Raw genomic sequence first — 17,649 nt, 5'->3', positions numbered from 1 at the left:
CTAGGGAAAAGTGAGTGGTTCAGTTTTTACTAGAGCATTGACTGTGTGAAAGGGAATAGTAGACAACAAGTTGTAAAAGTTGTTTATTGAAGGTCTTGAATGCCAGATTAATGAATTTGGATTTTTTTTTTCTGAAGCTTTGGAGTTTTTGAGCAAAAGATGACATGATGAGAGCCTTAAGAAACTAGAGACAGGAATGGTAACCCGGAGACTTTTGCAGTGGTTAGGCAAGAGGTAAGGAGAGTCTCAGGAACAGGCTGCCTCTCAGATTTCATCTACTACTATTTTCTCCTTGGTTCTACACTTTAGCCACAAAAATCTTCCTTTGATCCTCAAATACTGTGAACTCATCTCTATTTTGTCATCTTTGTACTTGCCTGGAAATCACTTCCCCCGATTTTCAAATAGCTTGCTTCTTGTTTTCGTAATTCAGTTCTCAGCTCAATTATTATCTTTCAAAAATGGCCTTCTCTGACCACCTAGGTTTCACATATTCTTTCTCTGAATTCCTCTCTATTACATCACTCTGTTTCATTTTCATAAATCACATATCACTATCTTAAGTCACATTTATTTAACATATGCTCTCCCAAGTAGAATATAAGCTACATGAGAGCAGGGACTTTGCATTGTTTACAGTTGTATCCCCACCATGTAGAACACTACCTGACACATAGTATACCTCAATATTTGTTGAAAGAATGAATGAATAACAAATTAACTCTGTGGGCTGAATATTTAGGAAATAAAGTTTACAAAGTTGGATTCTAGAACCAGATTACCTGGTTTTGAATCCCAACTTGAAAACTTCCTATTTATAAAATCTTGGGCAAGATGCTTAACCTCTCTTTGCCTCATTCTTGTCTGTGAACTACAGACAATATGTGTGCCTATCGCATGGAATTGTGAGGATTAACTGAGCTTTATATGTAAAGCATTTAGAATAGTACCTGGCACATAGTAAGTTCATGCAAGTGATAGCCATAATTATTATTATTAAATGACATAGAATTTCTATTATGTTTAGTACAGTGAATAGAAATAGGATTATATTCTACATTTTCTAGAATATAGCCTTAGTTACTAGCTTTTTGATTTGATTTTTATGTCACAGAAATATGCCGTCTGCAAAAAAGTGAGGGTAAAAGTAATTGAAAAATGTTACAGAAGCTTTAATTATTTCCTCATTTATTTCCAGGTGAAGGCAAAGCAAGAATCAGAACTGAAACTCAAATCATTTGCTCCTCCATATGTATGTAATGTGACATTTTAAACTTATACTAATTTTTTAACTTATTTTTTAAAGTATAAACTAATTTTTTTAAAATTTCCTGTATGTTTTAGGCTCTTCAACCGGAATTATATTTGCTTCCTATAATGGATCATTTAGGAAATATTTATTCAGCATCATCAGCAGTTTCTTTAGATGCGCAGCAGACTAATAGTGGTGTTGCTTAGGCTGATGGAATAATACACAGACCACTTAGTGTAACTTCGTCAAAGGAAGAACTTGGAACAGATCCCAGTTGTTTAGAAAACACTTTGAAAAAGCTTCTTAACAAGAATCAGGAAGAAGGTGATTTCAACTGGAATGGGAAAGACAAAGAGGTTGTTATAGTACATTTTAACAGTCAGGTCTGGGCAAATTCTGGGCAAATCTAGCCTTACAAATATAGGCAGTATAAAAGGAAAGCTACAATTCAATATGGGGATTTTAAAAAATAGTTTCACCAGTTGGGAGGAAAAAAAGACAATTTAAGTACTGTTCGAAAATAAAAATAAAATCAGGGCTTCCCTGGTGGTGCAGTGGTTAAGAATCCGCCTGCCAATGCAGGGCACACGGGTTCAAGCCCTATTCTGGGAAGATCCCACATGCCGCGAAGCAACTAAGCCCATGTGCCACAACTACTGAGCCTGTGCTCTAGAGCCTGCAAAAAAATAAAAATAAAATTTAAAAATCAAATAAAGTCAAAATACTTACAGCACTTAAAGTCTACCACCTTTTATAATAGTTTCAGATAAAGTTAAGGCTAAAGGAGAAAAGAAGTTATTGTTTCATAAAACCTTCGTATTATTATTATAGTTCAGAAGTATCTTAGCCAGGAAAACAGTATCAAACCAAAGCAAAACAACTTTAATGTTGGGAGACATTTGTATTTCAAAGACTTTGAAAATGTTTATATGGTTACACCCACCAATTTACTGATAATTCAGTTCTTAAAAAGTGGTAGGTAATTAAAAAAATCAAAATTAAACATAAACATATAAATAAAGCTGGAACTAGGGCTTCCCTGGTGGCGCAGTGGTTGAGAATCTGCCTGCCAATGCAGGGGACACGGGTTTGAGCCCTGGTCTGGGAAGATCCCACGTGCCATGGAGCGGCTGGGCCCGTGAGCCACAATTGCTGAGCCTGCGCGTCTGGAGCCTGTGCTCCGCAACAGGAGAGGCTGCGATAGTGAGAGGCCCGCGCACCGCGATGAAGAGTGGCCCCCGCTTGCCGCAACTGGAGAAAGCCCTCGCGCAGAAACGAAGACCCAACACAGCCATAAATAAATAAATAAATACTTTAAAAAAAAAAAAAAAAAAAGCTGGAACTACACTCTAAGAATCAATTGAAAAAAAGTCAGTTGCATTTTTTTACCTTATTGCATACAGCAAATAAATTGTGATGGAAAAGCAAATATACTAAACATTTATGAATTCCCCCCCAAAATAATGACAACATTCATTACAGCTGCAAAATACACTTATTCTTAACCAGTTTTTCTTCATCTTCAATTATAAATTATTACATTCTAAGTTTATACTATACCTAGTGATATTCCAAACCTAGCCCCTTCTTTAACCTTAGGTACATTTAATATGCTCAGTGAGAGTCTTTACCTCCTTCTTTATCTAGGTATGTCCCTGCAATGTTAAATATGGCTTTCTAGTCATGGTATCAATTAGAGATTAAATGAAAAAACACCTGGGAAAAAATTCAGAGTAGAATCCCACTAGTCCTGAAAAGTACAAGATGAGGTAGCTAATGAAGTAGGCAATTGCCCTACATAAAGTTGTGAGTAGTATCATATTTTATACCCTGGGCTACTGGCCAAGTTCTTGAACTATGCTATTGATACTTGCACAAAACCCCAAAAAATATTTGGTTGAGAGTATTTAATCCTATGAATTTTGTGTAAGTGTAATTTTTAAATAGTATTAATTTGGTGCTTCACACCAAAAAAACTATAATTTAAGTGAGAGCCTAGTGTATGCTCATTTTTAAAAGTTCTAGAAAGATCAATGAGTATTAAGAAGAAAATAAGGATTAACAATAATTCCACCATCCAGAGATAGCTGTTAGTATCTGTTAGTATTTTGGTGTATATTCTTCCAATTTTTTTCAGTTCTTGCTCAAATAAATATTTTTTAATTTTTAAAAAATGAGGACACATACAAACTCTTTTAAATCCTCTTCTTTTATTTTAGAATATATCATAGGCATTTCATACCAATAAATATAGATCTACATCATTATAGAATTCCTTTGTGGTATATTTGTTTATATAATCTTGTATTAATGTTCTTGCTATTATGAATAGTGCTGCAGCAACATTTTTCTAAATATAGCTTCATGCATTTATCCTGTTATTTTTTTTAGAAGTTTAATGGCTGTTTCTAAGGTAATGTATTTGTTTGTTTGTTTGTTATTCTTATATTCATTGGTTTTATTTTTTAGATTCCACATATAAATGACAACATACAGTATTTGTCTTTCTCTGACTGGCATATTTCACTACGCTTCTTATAAGAACTTTCCAACCTTGTGTGTCTCTTTCTGGTCACGTCTTCCTCCTTCCCCAATAGAGATAACTACCACTTTGATTCTCTGAGATAATTATTTTCTTACTTTTCTTTATAGTTTTACAACCTGGATATGTATTCCTTAACAATAATTTAGTTTTGTCTCTTTTGAATTTTATTTAGACAGAATCATATTGAAAGCATTTTATTTGGGACTTTCTTCTTTTACTTGATATTGTAATTGTAAGATTCAATCATGTTGTCATGTATAATACTATTTCATTTCTTTTTATTGTTGTATAACATTTTATTGTATGACTGTATCGTAATTTATTTACCTATTTTGCTGATGGACAGTTGGTTTCCAATTTGGGGCTATTACAAATACACTATTTTCTACATTCTTATACGTGACTCCTAAATGTACATGTGCAAGAGGATCTCAAGAGAGTATACCTAGGATTAGCATTGTATGCACATGTATAATTTCCATGTGTTTTCCAAAGTGGTTGTACCCAGCAGCAATGTCTGAAAGTTCCTGTTGAACCATAATCTTGCCATTCTATCAGACTACATTCTGGACAATTTGTTCAGATCTTTCTTCCAAATCTACCTTACTCATTCTCTCTTTAGCTGTGTGTAATCTGCTATTAAACGCTTACACTGAATTTTTAATTCCAAATATTTTATTTTTCTTTTCTAGTGGTTCTCTTTGCTTGAACATTTTTTCATACATTTCATGGCCATTTGAATTTATTTTCATTCACGTGTTTTGCCCATTTTATATTCTTTTAAATATTGATTCATTTTATGTACAGATGCTTTTTCTAGCATGTGTGTGTGTGTTGTGTGTGTGTTTATAATTCACTCTAGATTTTAGTTTGTGGCTTGTCTTTTTTTTTTTAATTGGGGTATAGTTTTTTACAATGTTGTGTTAGTTTCTATGTGGCTTGTCTTATTTTTCTCTTTATGATTCTTTTGATGAAAAGAATTCTTAAATTTTGTCAACATGCTCTAACACTTACAGAGATAAGAGTGTTGACATTTTCAACTGTCAGTTTTGTTTTATGCATTTTGAAGCTCTGTTATGAGATGTATGCACATTTAGGATTATTATGTTTTCTTGATGAATTGACCCCTATATTATTATGTAATGTTTCTCTTTATCTCTGGTAATAGTCTTTAGTTTGAAGTTCACTTATTCTGATATTAATATAGTCATTCTAGCTTTCTTTTGATTAGTGTTTGCATGGTATATCTTTCTCCATTCTTTCACTTTTGTCTGACTTTATATTCAAAATGGGTTTCCTGTAGACAGCATGTATTTAGATCTTAATTTTTAATCCAGTTTGACAATCTATGCCTTTTAATAGGGGTCTTTAGACCATTTATATTTAATGTAATTATTGGTTTTAAATCTACCATTTTATTATTTGTTTTCTATTTGTCTCATCTCTTCTATTTTCTCTGTTTTTCTTGTTTTCTTGGCTTTTTTTTTTGATTGAGTAGTTTTTTATGATTCAATTTTATCTCCCCCATTGGCTCATTAGTTATTCCTCATTTTAAAAAGCATTTAGTGGTTACCATAGGGTGGAGGTCAGCAAACACCTTTTTTTTTTTTTTTGCTTTATTTTAATCCATACCCTATGGCTTGTTTTTTATAAATAAACTTTTATTGGAACACAGCCATGCATGCCCTTTCACTTACATATTGTCAGTGACTGCTTTTGCACTACAGTGACCGAGTTGAGTAGTTATGACAAAGACTGTAATGGTCTACAAGCCTGAAATACTTACTGTCTAGCCCTTTAAGAAAAAGTTTCTCCAGGATATACATTATACAACTGTAATTTGAAGTACACTTTCAAATTATATACAACTTCATATATAGTATAAGAACATTACAGCAGTATACTTCTAATTCCTCAAATCTTTTGTGCTATTGTTGTTCTACATCTTACCTCTATATATGTTATAAACTCCATAATACATTTTTACCATTTTTACTTTATACTGTGAGTTATCTTTTAAAGGAATTAAAAATAAGGGAAAAATGGACTTCCCTGGTGGCACAGTGGTTAAGAATCCACCTGCCAATGCAGGGGACACGGGTTCAATCCCTGGTCTAGGAAGATCCCACATGCCATGGAGCAATTAAGCCCGTGCGCCACAACTACTGAGCCTGCTCTCTAGGGCCCACGTGCCACAACTACTGAGCCTGCGTGCTGCAACTACTGAAGCCCACGTGCCTAGAGTCCATGCTCCACAACAAGAGAAGCCACTGCAGTGAGAATCCTGTGCCCCACAACGAAGAGTAGCCCCTGCTTACTGCAGCTAGAGAAAGCCCACGCGCAGCAACGAAGACCCAACTCAGCCAAAAAAAAATTTTAATTAAAATTTTAAAAAATAAGGGAAAAATGACTTTTTTATATTTAGGAGAAAATTTCTTTCCCCTAACCCAGTGGTAGTAAACCCATGATGTGTACGTTTGTGATCCTGGGCTCACGATGATCCTGCCAGCTTTTGTTTCTACCCTTCCTTAGCCTTTGCCTAAGACTGGCAGTGGGAGGGTTTCCTAACCCCCCCTCAGTAGTAAGACTTTACAAGGCTAAGATTGGTGGGACGGGAGTTACCTGCTTTTTTGCTGGCTTTTGCTTCTATTCCTTCTTCAAAGCCAGTGGATTTTTGTCTGAGCCCTGCGATGGGAGAGTTTCCTGCTCCTTCCCCATTGGCTTAAAGCTCTTGCTTTGTGTGAGAGAAGAGTGTTAAGAAGGATGAGGTTTCATACCTGTGTGCCATTGATGGCTCTTTTGAGTCTCCTGCCCTGCCCCCAGTCTTTCTTGAGAGCATATGATACAGGTACATGGAAAGGAGCTTGCTGTTAAGTATTGACTGCCTTTTGTGTCTGGGGATCCTAGAGATTCCAGACTATCTTGGTAGCCCACATTAGCCTTTAGAATTCCTTAAAATTTTAGCTGTTTTCTTCTTACTTCTTTTAATGGAGTTACCTCTTCCTCCTATGTTTTGCCAAATATGAAACAATTAGTTTATTTTCTCCCTGGAGGGAATTGGAATCTGATTCCTTGCAACCTCAACTCTTTGATGAGTTCAAGAAGAATTATTATTTTATAGATTATTTATGTTTTTCTCTTTGGGTGGGTGCACTGTTTTGTCTTTCTACATCCTCAGCAAAAGTAGAACTGCAGTTCTTTAATATTGTCAAGTTTGCTGGCATTTTCTTTTATGGTTAGTGCTATTTATGTCTTCTTTAAAAATCCCTTTTCTACCCTGAGATCATGAAAATAGGGCCCTGTATTATATTACAAATATGTTATGGTTAGCTTTTCACATTTAGTTCATTAATATACCAGGAATTAATTTTTATGTGTGATGTGAGATAGAGTTCCTTAATTGTTTCCATATGTACACTACCATTTATTGACAACAGTTGTGCAGTTTCTTAAAATTGTCAGATTGCTCTTTAGTAGTGCATGAAAATACAAAATATCTGAGCTCTAACATTGTGATATTATCAAATATGACTGGTAAAAATATGCACAGTATGTTTTACAGGTCCTTTAATGAAGAAGAAAAGAAGTATTGTGTTACTTATTTTTATGTATTAAAATTGATAGTCCCTTGCATTAGTTATCTTCTTTCCCAGTGCTACACATCTCTACATTTTTGACACGCCTCAACTTTAACATGTTTGATCCTTGACTCTGTTGTTGTCTCCAAACCAGTATACTTTCTTGACTTATTTCTTTGGTTTCATCATTCTTCCAGGTGTTCAGACTTCAAGCTTTGAAAATTTCCTTATTGTATAATAGAATGATAGATTCTTAGGTTAAAAGAACCTTAAAAGCCACCTCAAGTAGCCTCCTTGCTTATATTTTTTCTAATCTGTCCTCTAGAGTGCCGTTAGCATCATTCTTCTTGTTACGAGTTAGATTATTTATATCCCTACTTAAAAACCCTTGAAAGATTCACTGATTACTACTTAAAGCCCACATCCTTAAGATGGCATAGAGAACTCTTCATACTCTGACTTCAAACCCAGAGTTGCAAATGTTGGTACATGTATGTTGTTCACTGCCTAACTCCAGAAGACTGTCTTCATGTAGATTATGATATGAATGGAGCTTTCAGGATTTGCTCAATGTGGTAGCTGGTTCAATAATTTCTAGCTGTTATTAGTATTAGTACTATTATTATTATAGTTTGGTGGTAGGGGGAGGAAGAAGTACCAGGTAGTACAACTGGAGGTAGGTAGGGATTTAACTGCAAGATCCTTGTTTGCAAAGCTAAAAAATTTTGTAGGCAATGGGAAGCCATCTGAAGTTTTTAACAGGAGTGGCTTGATTGGATTTCAGTTCTAGAGAAACAATGTAGGTGACAATATGGAGGCTAGACTGAGGTAATAAAGACCTGAATTAGGAAATGCAATGGAATGGAAATCAGAACTTGAAGTCTAGAGACTTCTAAGGATTGGGTACTGTGCTGAAAGTGTTTTACATGCACTATGCCGTTTTAGAGATAAGGAAACTGAAGCAAGAGAAATAACTTACCTGAGGTCACACCCGTCGTGATAATGCCAGGACCTGAACTCTTGTGTGTTTGACTGAAGCCCATGCTTTACAACACTGTTCTAGAGTAATACTGAACTTTTCACTATTGTCAAAAATGCTATATACATTAGTACAATACTTTGTCTTGCAAATGCCATTTTCTTTGCTTAAATTCCTCTTTCTTCTTTGCCAGGCAAACATCTCACAGTTAAAAACATAGTTTCACAGTTATCACTTCTTTTTCTGTGACTCTATAACATTTTTTATGTACATCTACTCTAGCTCTCAAAACACTATATTTTTTCAAAAGTAAATAGGCCTGCTTTCTTATTAAGTTGCATAGGTATTGAATGGTGCATTGCATCATTCTCTAAACTGTTATTAGGAATAAGAGATACATGTCATATATTCCTATCAAAATGTCACTCAGAATCTACTGAGTTTTCCATTGTTTCTTTTTGGGGGCAGGTGGGGGGAGTGGTATTTTACTACCAGTTTTAAGCAGCTGACATATCTATTTTTTGTTCCTTTGCCTTGAATATATCTTTTAGAAAATCCCTATTTGTTGTCTTTAAATGACTAAATCCAGTGCCAGATAGGAAATAAGTGGTAGCAACCTGACTAAAACTAAACCAATATGGGCTTCAGGTTGCAAAATATTGTGGCAACTCTTGTAAAATGACTTTGCAAACACTAATATGACTCCAATTTTTTCTAAATTAAAAAAAATTGATTTCCCCAAGGGAAAAAAATCTGCATTAACACTACCCGGTTCACGGATCTCTTGTTCATATAGATCATGTGGAACATTAGTGTTAATGTTTTAAAGACATTGTGTGGTTTTCTTATATGGAGATATTCTGTTAAAATGAAGGGAGATTTTATAAATGAAAATGTATGTGAAATAACAAATGGCATTATATGCTTTGTATTTATACCCAGCACTTTCCAGAGAAGGATCCTCAGAATACTATTTTAAAAGATGCTTTTGGCAAAAGCTTTATGAAGACAACAAAGTTTGAATAAAACCCAACTTACCCCCTCTTGCAGATTCATATTGTACATAAAAACAGAGAAATCCTGCAATAGGGGTGTGGGGGGGAGGGAGGGGGGGATTTGTGTTCTGTTAGGATTGCTTAATCCAATTTTTCCCAAACTGAATTTACCAAAGAATTCTCCTTTTGCATAAACTAAAGTTTCATGAAATTCAGTTTGGAAGAGTAAAGTTCATAGAGATTCTGAAACATGGGACAAGAGTGTATAGTATGTACATTAAAAAACAAAATTTCATTTTAGTATTTTCTTAATATTATGAACTTTCTTTGCTATGGATGGACATCAACATCAGCTGGGAGGGAAAGCCACTCCAAATGAAAATCAGACTGGAAATAATCAAATTGGAAATGCTGAATTGCCAGGATCACAGGAAGATTCAGATAATGATTATTTTAGCGGCAAAAAAAGGTAATTAATATGGATGTTGATTCTACATGTCATAATCTAGACTATAAGAAAAAGAGTGAGATATCCAGGGTACTGTTATAAAGACTTCTAATTAGAACAAAGATATGAGTGAAGTTAGTGACATTTTTAATTAAAATTACCTTGATTCTGATGTTTACTGTTATATACTAATATTCCCTTCCAACATAATGAGGAATAATTTATTGCTTAAATTTATTCTGTTGTAATCCTTTTGTCATCAGGGGCAACCTAATGACAGAAAAATTTCTGTCTTCATTTGCCTTTCTTAGAATTAATTTTTCTGCCTCCTTTTATATTCCTGGTTTTGAGTAAACTAATCATGCTTGAGTTTCACATTGGTATCATTTCATTCAAAATTATAGTACTTAGACAACAGTTTTGCATATAGTCTTCTGAAATTAAGATAAGGAATTTTATAAACAATTATTCACAAAAGAACTATAAGCAAAGTATGTTTACAAAATTTCCAGTTATTTTACCTTGCTATAGACATTGGACTATGATTTGAATTTAGCTATAATATAATGAAATATTATTTTATAACTCATGCTAAATGTAGTTGATGTTGATCATTAATGATTTTGAAAGATAATATAATGGTTTCAAGCAGACTTTAAAAATTTTTAATGTTATATTTGTGTTTATAGAATATTAAATAAAAAACATGAAAAGTTAATATTCATGGAATCATTTTTTAATATGACTTTCAAATCTGTCATTCCCCTTTAAGTCAGTTTCTTTGGAAAAATGAAGATGATAGAACTAATATCATTAGAAGAGAGGACAATCAGGTATGATTTCTAAATTTTTAAAAAATTTTTATTTATTTTTTTATACAGCAGGTTCTTATTAGTTAGCTATTTTATACATATTAGTGTATATATGTCAATCCCAATCTCCCAATTCATCCCACGACCACCCCCACCCCCCCGCCGCTTTCCCCCTTTTGTGTCCATACGTTTGTTCTCTACATCTGTGTCTCTATTTCTGCCTTACAAACCAGTTCATCTGTACCATTTTTCTAGATTCCACATATATGCATTAATATACGATATTTGTTTTTCTCTTTCTGACTTCACTCTGTATGACAGTCTCTAGGTCCATCCACATCTCTACAAATGACCCAATTTTCATTCCTTTTTATGGCTGAGTAATATTCCATTGTATACATGTACCACATCTTCTTTATCCATTCGTCTGTTGATGGGCATTTAGGTTGCTTCCATGACCTGGCTATTGTAAATAGTGCTGCATTTTTTTAGATATGGTATTGTACCATAATATTTATACTGAAATTGAAATGGAACTGCAGATTAAAATGTCTTAAGTTTTCTAACCTTAAATGTTAGAGTAGGGGAGATAAACCTCAAAATTCAGGAGCCTGCCAATTCAGTGAAATTTCTGGGAGTTTCATGATCTGGGACATGTTGAGGTATGCCCTTTAAAGTAAAAACCAGGTTTTTGTATCTTGCCCCAGCTACCATGAAGAATGAGTCACTTGATGGACCTCTTTGGAATTTGGAGATTTACTGCATTCGGATGCATGGCTCCAATTCTTTTTTTTTTTTAATCAAGTAATCTAAAAGACTGCCAACTTTGAGTGGGCCCAAAGCAAGAGAAGGCTCACAAGGTGATCCAAGAGGCACAGCAAGCAGTGCTGCCAGTTGTGTGCTAATATCCATCTGGTGCAGTGATGCTTGATATGTTAGAATACATATGTTGGTTGTTGGTTGTTGATTATATATGATATGTTGGTTGGAATGCTGAATGGAGTCTGAGACAAGTCCTGATAGGAGAATCACAGCTCAGAGCCTTTGAGTTTTGGAGCAGAGGCATGCCATATTCAGCAAATAATTGTTTTATTTTTGCTAGATATTAATAAAATATGCTGTCTTCACACTTCAAAATTTTTCCAGCTGGTGGGTGCTTAATGCTATTTCACTGTGGTTTGAATTTTCATTTCCCAGATTACCCATACAGTTGATCATATTTTTATATTTTATAGACTCCATTTTGATAACTTTTTTGGAGAACTGCCTTTTCAAGTATTTCTATTGTGTTGTCTGCCATATATTTCTGATTAGTAAGAGTTTTTAATATACTTTGGAAGATAGTCCTTTGATGCTTATGTGCATTGCAAATATCTTCCCCTACTCTGTGCCTCGTCTATAATCTGCGTTGTTTAATATGTTGTTTAAGTGTTCCATATCCTTATTTTTTTTCTACATTTTTCTATGTCTTGGACTGAGAATAGTATATTAGAATCTTCTGTTATTAGTATGTTACTGTTTATCCTTACATCTCCTGTGGTTTTTGATTTATTTAGATTTCTATGTATTATTTGACACAAAGTTGTTCTCATGAAAATAGTAATATTATCACTTTTGCATTATGAAGTGCCCTTCTTTGACTCATTAAGTGCTTTTTTGACCTGAATTCTCCCTTACTGCATATCAAGATACTAACCTCTCCTTTCTTTTTGTTTACATTTATTTGGTATACCCCTATACTCCTCCCCTACTTTTTTTCCCCAACTTTTCTGAATTGCTTTGTTTTAGGTATGTCTTTAACAGACACGCTAGAGTTGGGTTTCCCTTTGTAAGCCAGTCTGAAAGTCATTTTCATTGAGTAGATGAGTTATGTCCATTTATGTTTTTGATAGGACTGATACATTTGACCTCAGATTTCTCATTTTACTTTATGTTATAGTTACTATGTGTTACTATGTGGTTTATTTGCACTCCCTCCCCCCCCCACCCCGCTCCTGGTATTTAGGAAATCTGAATCTCTTTCTAGTGTTTACCTTTATACAGATACAAATTTATGCTAGTATTCCTAGCCCTCCTTTTTCCTTTTTTTAAAATTTATGCTTCTGATTTTGCTTTGTTACTTCTAAAATTATCCTCTGACTCCTATCTTTAAATTCAAGGCAATTAAAAAGTCATCTTTCCCCCTCCTTTCTCCTCTCATGTACTTTAAGTTGTGTTATTTCTACTTTGTTAAAGAACAGAACATTTATGGGCTGTGCTTCTTGTCTTATCCTCCTCACCTTTGTTTTAGTCTTAGATCTATAATTAAATATGTTCAACACTTACTGCCAGTTCTTTTGCACAAGATTTTTCAATCATTTCTTCGTTGGGTAAAGGTCCACTTATTAAAAAAAAGCTCCCAGGTATGATATTCCCTTACTTCTTACATATTTAAAATTTTGTCTAGATCAGGAATAGGTAGACAAGGCCCACAGCTTGTTTTGTGAAGCATGGGACCTAAAAATGTTTTTTACATTTTTAAAAAGTTTGAAAAAAGAAGAATTATGACAAATACCATATGTGGCCCACAAAACCTAAATTATTTACTCTGAGGCCTTTTACAGAAGAAGTTTGCTCATCCCTGCTTTAGAGCCTTGATACTTGAAGGATAGCTTGATTGGCTGTAACATCCTTGGCTTACACAATTTTTCCTTGAGTTTATTAAAATGTTGCTCTACTGATGTTTTGTTTTATATGTTACTGTTAAGAAGTATGATGCCAAACTGATTTTCTTTTCTTTGTAAGCTGGCTTGGTTATTTTTGTCTGGAAGGCCAGAGGATTTCTTTAATGTGTAGTAGTTTTATCAGGCTATATTTCAGTTGAGAGTTCTAGGTCTGGTTTTTATGGGTACCCAGTGGACCCTTTCAGTATGAAAATCAGGACTTCTTTTATTTCAAGAAATTATAACTCTAGAAAACAATATAAATAACAGATCCATTCCATGGTTTTTTGTTTTTTTTGTTTTTTTTTCGGGGACCTCAATTGGTCTTATCCTAGTTCTTCTTTACCTTTTATCTCTACTACTTTCTCTCTGATCTAGTTTACTATTTTCTTTATGTTTAATTTTCTTTACTCCTTTTATTTCTGTTCTCCATTATGCTTACTGTATTTTTGGTCATATCTGTTCCTTTTTGGATACCTGTTATTCATTTCTGAGACAGTTTTGTTTTTTCTTTAATTTCTTTCTTCAGTTTGGTCAATTTCCATTTTACATCTTCCTGTTATTTTTCCATTTTTATTCTGAGTTTCTAAATTTGTGATTTGTGGTGTTCATTAATACCTAAAATGATTTAATTTAATTTAATCTATGTTGGGAATATTGTTAATTTTTTCTCTGCTTCTTGGCTGCTGGTTTTGTTTTGTTTTAGTTCTCAGTTTTGAGGGTTTTCAAAAAGTAACTTTGTATGGATGCTAGATTATGTTGTAGATTTTGTCTATGTTTATTTGTGTTGGATTTTTCTGAATCAGTAACAGGTGTTCTTATAGAGAAACAGGTGTTCTGGTGGTTTATTTTAGCTTGTATCAATAGATTAGGAAAGCTCTCTCCTGTTGTTATAGTGAAATGCAGTTATTTATTTATGTATTTTTAAATAAATGGGGCCTTTAGGGAAGTGGTCTTTTTTCTTTGTATTCTTCCCTGCTAATTTAATTCAGCAGAGCTCTTAACTTGACCACCTTCTTTTCTCTTACCACCTAGCCCTGATGAACATCTCTTGCTTCCAAAGAATTTTCCTCTCACCCAGTAGCTGTGTTTTCCCATAATTACCACCTCTGGCCCCCTACATTTTAAAAGCCCCTTTCTTTTAGATTCCTCATAGAAAGAGCTTTGATTTACCATTTGGTACCCTTACTCAGTATTCTTCCACCACATGCAGGACCTTCTCCTTTAAGACTAAATTGTGGTTGATGTTTACTGTGTTCTCTGTGTATTGTGCTCTTTAATGCATAGTTCCCATAAGACTCTGCTCAGGTGTGAGCTCCTAAGCACACTCTGCTGGTCTAGGGTGTTTATTTCCCCACTTACATGTAAATTAAAGTATATGTAAATTAGAGGATTATTATTCTCCAGACATAAATTATGGGTGATTGTATTTGCTTTCTTTTTATAGTAGTTGAGAGCATGCGTGGAGAGATTTTAGTGGCTGCCATTATCCTGTGGAAACCTGACCTTGTAAGTTAAGGTCAATGCAATAAAATAGAAAAAGAATAATAAAACAAACAAAGTAGGGGTAAGGGATTAATGAAGATAAAAGTAGAAGCTAATAAGTTACAGAAGTTAAGAGCCTGGTAGAATTGAAAACAATTCAATGTCTATAAAGTGGTAGTGGCAGAAACATTAACATGGGTAAGGCTTGAGGTAGTTTATCAAAAAAAGGATAGAAACACAAAAATTAGGTGAGATGAAGGCGATATAACACAAATACAGAGGTGATAAAATTTATGAGAATAAAATGTATGCTAAAATTTGAAAATGTGCTAAGATCTCCAATTTTCTAAGCAAATATAAATGATCAAAATTGGCTCAAAATGAAAAAAATTCAATAGCCATCTTAGAAACATTTAAAAGTTGCCATAACAAGTAACTGAAATCAGAAATCTTGGAAGGAAATCATGTTTAGAAAGGAATATGGATTCTTTTTTTTTCTTCTTTTTGAATTTTAAGTTTAAGAAGCTCCTGTGGTATAATGTCCAAGTAATGTTCAGTGGAATGGAGAAGCTAGAGCACGAGGGTCTATAGTTATAAAGAAAGATTTGGGAATTCATCACCATACAAGTAAAAAAATGCATTACTGTTGTGCATTACCAGATGTTTACAAATAGGTGAAAAACAATGTGTAACCCTACCAGATCTTACTGATTTTCATGTTTGCTTACAGCTAGGTAAAAAAGAGTGCATCAGCCTACCAGACCTTATTGATTTTCCTTCAGTTCCTTGTCAACCTGCTCTTTCTCCAGGAATAACTGATACATTGTTATTACAGATTGAGAGTAAGTATGATGATACCATAGGTACAAATGTAAGTACAGATGATTCTGTGAGGTAAAGTTAAATAATGTTAATGAGGAGTTAATTGTTTAATGCATACAGAGTTTCAGTTTGGGAAGATAAAGTTTTGGCGATAAAGGGGTGGTGGTTTTTGCATAACATTATGAATGCATGCAGTGCCATTGAACTGTACATTTAAATATGGTTAAAATGGTCAATTATGTATGTTTTACCACAAGAAGTTAAAGTATTTTAAAGTCTATGACTACATATGTGTGTCACTAATATTATTTCTGCTTTTTAAATATGTACTCTAAAATAAACGTTTTTCCATGTAAGATTTAAGTACAGTAACTTCGGTCCCAAGATAAATTTACTTAAAGAATTAAAACAAGAGGTATAACTACATGAGCTTTGCCTAGTTTCCATACATGTATATAAATGCAGAAGAGACATACTGTATTGTTTACATATATATAAATCCCCTGTAGATACTGAAATGACGACTGAGTGTTTTCCATCGTGGCACATGCTGTACTGCAGCCAGAAAACCAGAGTTTGGGGTAAAATTCATACTTGCTGTTGTAAGCATTTTTTAGTTTTATACTCTATATTTTAGGATATGAGCCATCTTTTAGCTTTTAGACATTGATGAGTATGGGTTATAATCTTCTAGGAGAGAATATTATCGAACAAATGAAACAAGTAAAGGAAGAAAGAAGATATCTGGAAAGAATTAGAGAAGAACTAATAAAAAAAGTTGAAAGGCTATTGGAACAAGGCAAATTAAAGCGATATCATGGTAAAGTTTATTACATATCTTTTATCACTATAAAGGAAACTCAAGTTTTACAGAATTTATGCCTTTGGAATAAATGATAAAATGATAATATTTACTATTTTACTGTTGTAGTTTAAGTGGTACACTACTTATATAAATTCACTATAGGAAAGGTGAAATCATTGTTCAACTCTATACAATAAATGCAACATGCTTTTTATTAAAATTCAATTATTTTTTAAAATGGACATTTGTTTATTCATTTCAACATTCATTTATTAAATAAGTATTTATTAAGGGCCTACTGAACTTAGTCACTGTTCCAGGGGCTGAGGTGATACTAATAGGCCAACATAATCTTGTCCCTGCCTTCAAAGTGCTTATGGTCCTGTGGGGAAATGATGATCAAGTTAAGCAGTAGTGATACATACTGATGACTGCTATGATAAAGGAATTACAAATTCTATGCATAGGAGTACAGAGGAAGAACACCTAAATTAGATGGAAGAGGTCAAGAAAGGCTTGCAGGAAAAGTGGTGTATGTACTAGAATCTGAAGTGTGCCTCCTCTTGGCTGTAGGCCTTCAGGCATTCTTTCCCCTCTGCCACCTAAATCTTCTTTTCCTATCTTCTCCTTCTACCCCCTTCTTCCCAGTTCCTGGTTATTTCCTACCAGTCATTCAATCTCAGCTAAGATACCACTCTCGAAGCCTTCTTTGAGTCCCTTAGTGTCCCCTAGGTGCTCAATTTTTTTGGTGTGTGTGTGTGTGTCTGCTTTGCTAAACTGACTGGATGAGTGAATGAATGAGAGAAATGAGGTAGGAAAAATAGACAGTTTCCTTGCAATAGAATTAGAAACAATGTTGTTAGAACTGGTAGAAATGGAAAAATGAGCCAGGGTGGAGAAAGTATAGGATAATGGTTTGAGAGATGTTAAATAATTTGAGAGGCCTGCATTTTGGGTTGTATTTGAGGATAAAAAGGGTAAAAGGTATATATGGAATTAACTGCCTTTAGAATTCTCAATTTACAGCAAAATTATTGCTTCAGTACTAGATCTGACTAGAGGTTATACAGTGTCAGGAGGTATTTCTTAATGTTCTACCTCATAATATTAAAGTGTTATCCCAGAAGTGGTGGCAATGATTTGGCCTTGTTGTGCTGTTAAAAGAGCAATTTTATCAGACAGATTTGAGCAATGGATTAGAAATCACAGGACAAGGATTCTAATAC

The 17,649-nt window shown here is 34.0% G+C and overlaps 1 protein-coding gene across 1 annotated transcript in view; it reads left to right on the top strand.

The window, feature by feature from the left end:
• The window catches only part of SPATA1 (spermatogenesis associated 1), a 52,602-nt gene that overhangs the window by 14,937 nt on the left and 20,016 nt on the right, over positions 1 to 17,649 (top strand). The window contains 6 exon segments of the mRNA XM_061183933.1: positions 1,199 to 1,252; positions 1,345 to 1,608; positions 9,703 to 9,818; positions 10,570 to 10,630; positions 15,527 to 15,638; positions 16,313 to 16,438. Of these exon segments, the coding sequence (XP_061039916.1) occupies positions 1,199 to 1,252; positions 1,345 to 1,608; positions 9,703 to 9,818; positions 10,570 to 10,630; positions 15,527 to 15,638; positions 16,313 to 16,438 (733 nt within the window).

Source organism: Eubalaena glacialis, chromosome 3, assembly GCF_028564815.1.
Source record: "Eubalaena glacialis isolate mEubGla1 chromosome 3, mEubGla1.1.hap2.+ XY, whole genome shotgun sequence".
NCBI lineage: Eukaryota > Metazoa > Chordata > Mammalia > Artiodactyla > Balaenidae > Eubalaena > Eubalaena glacialis.
This window is presented reverse-complemented; position numbering and strand designations above follow the sequence as displayed.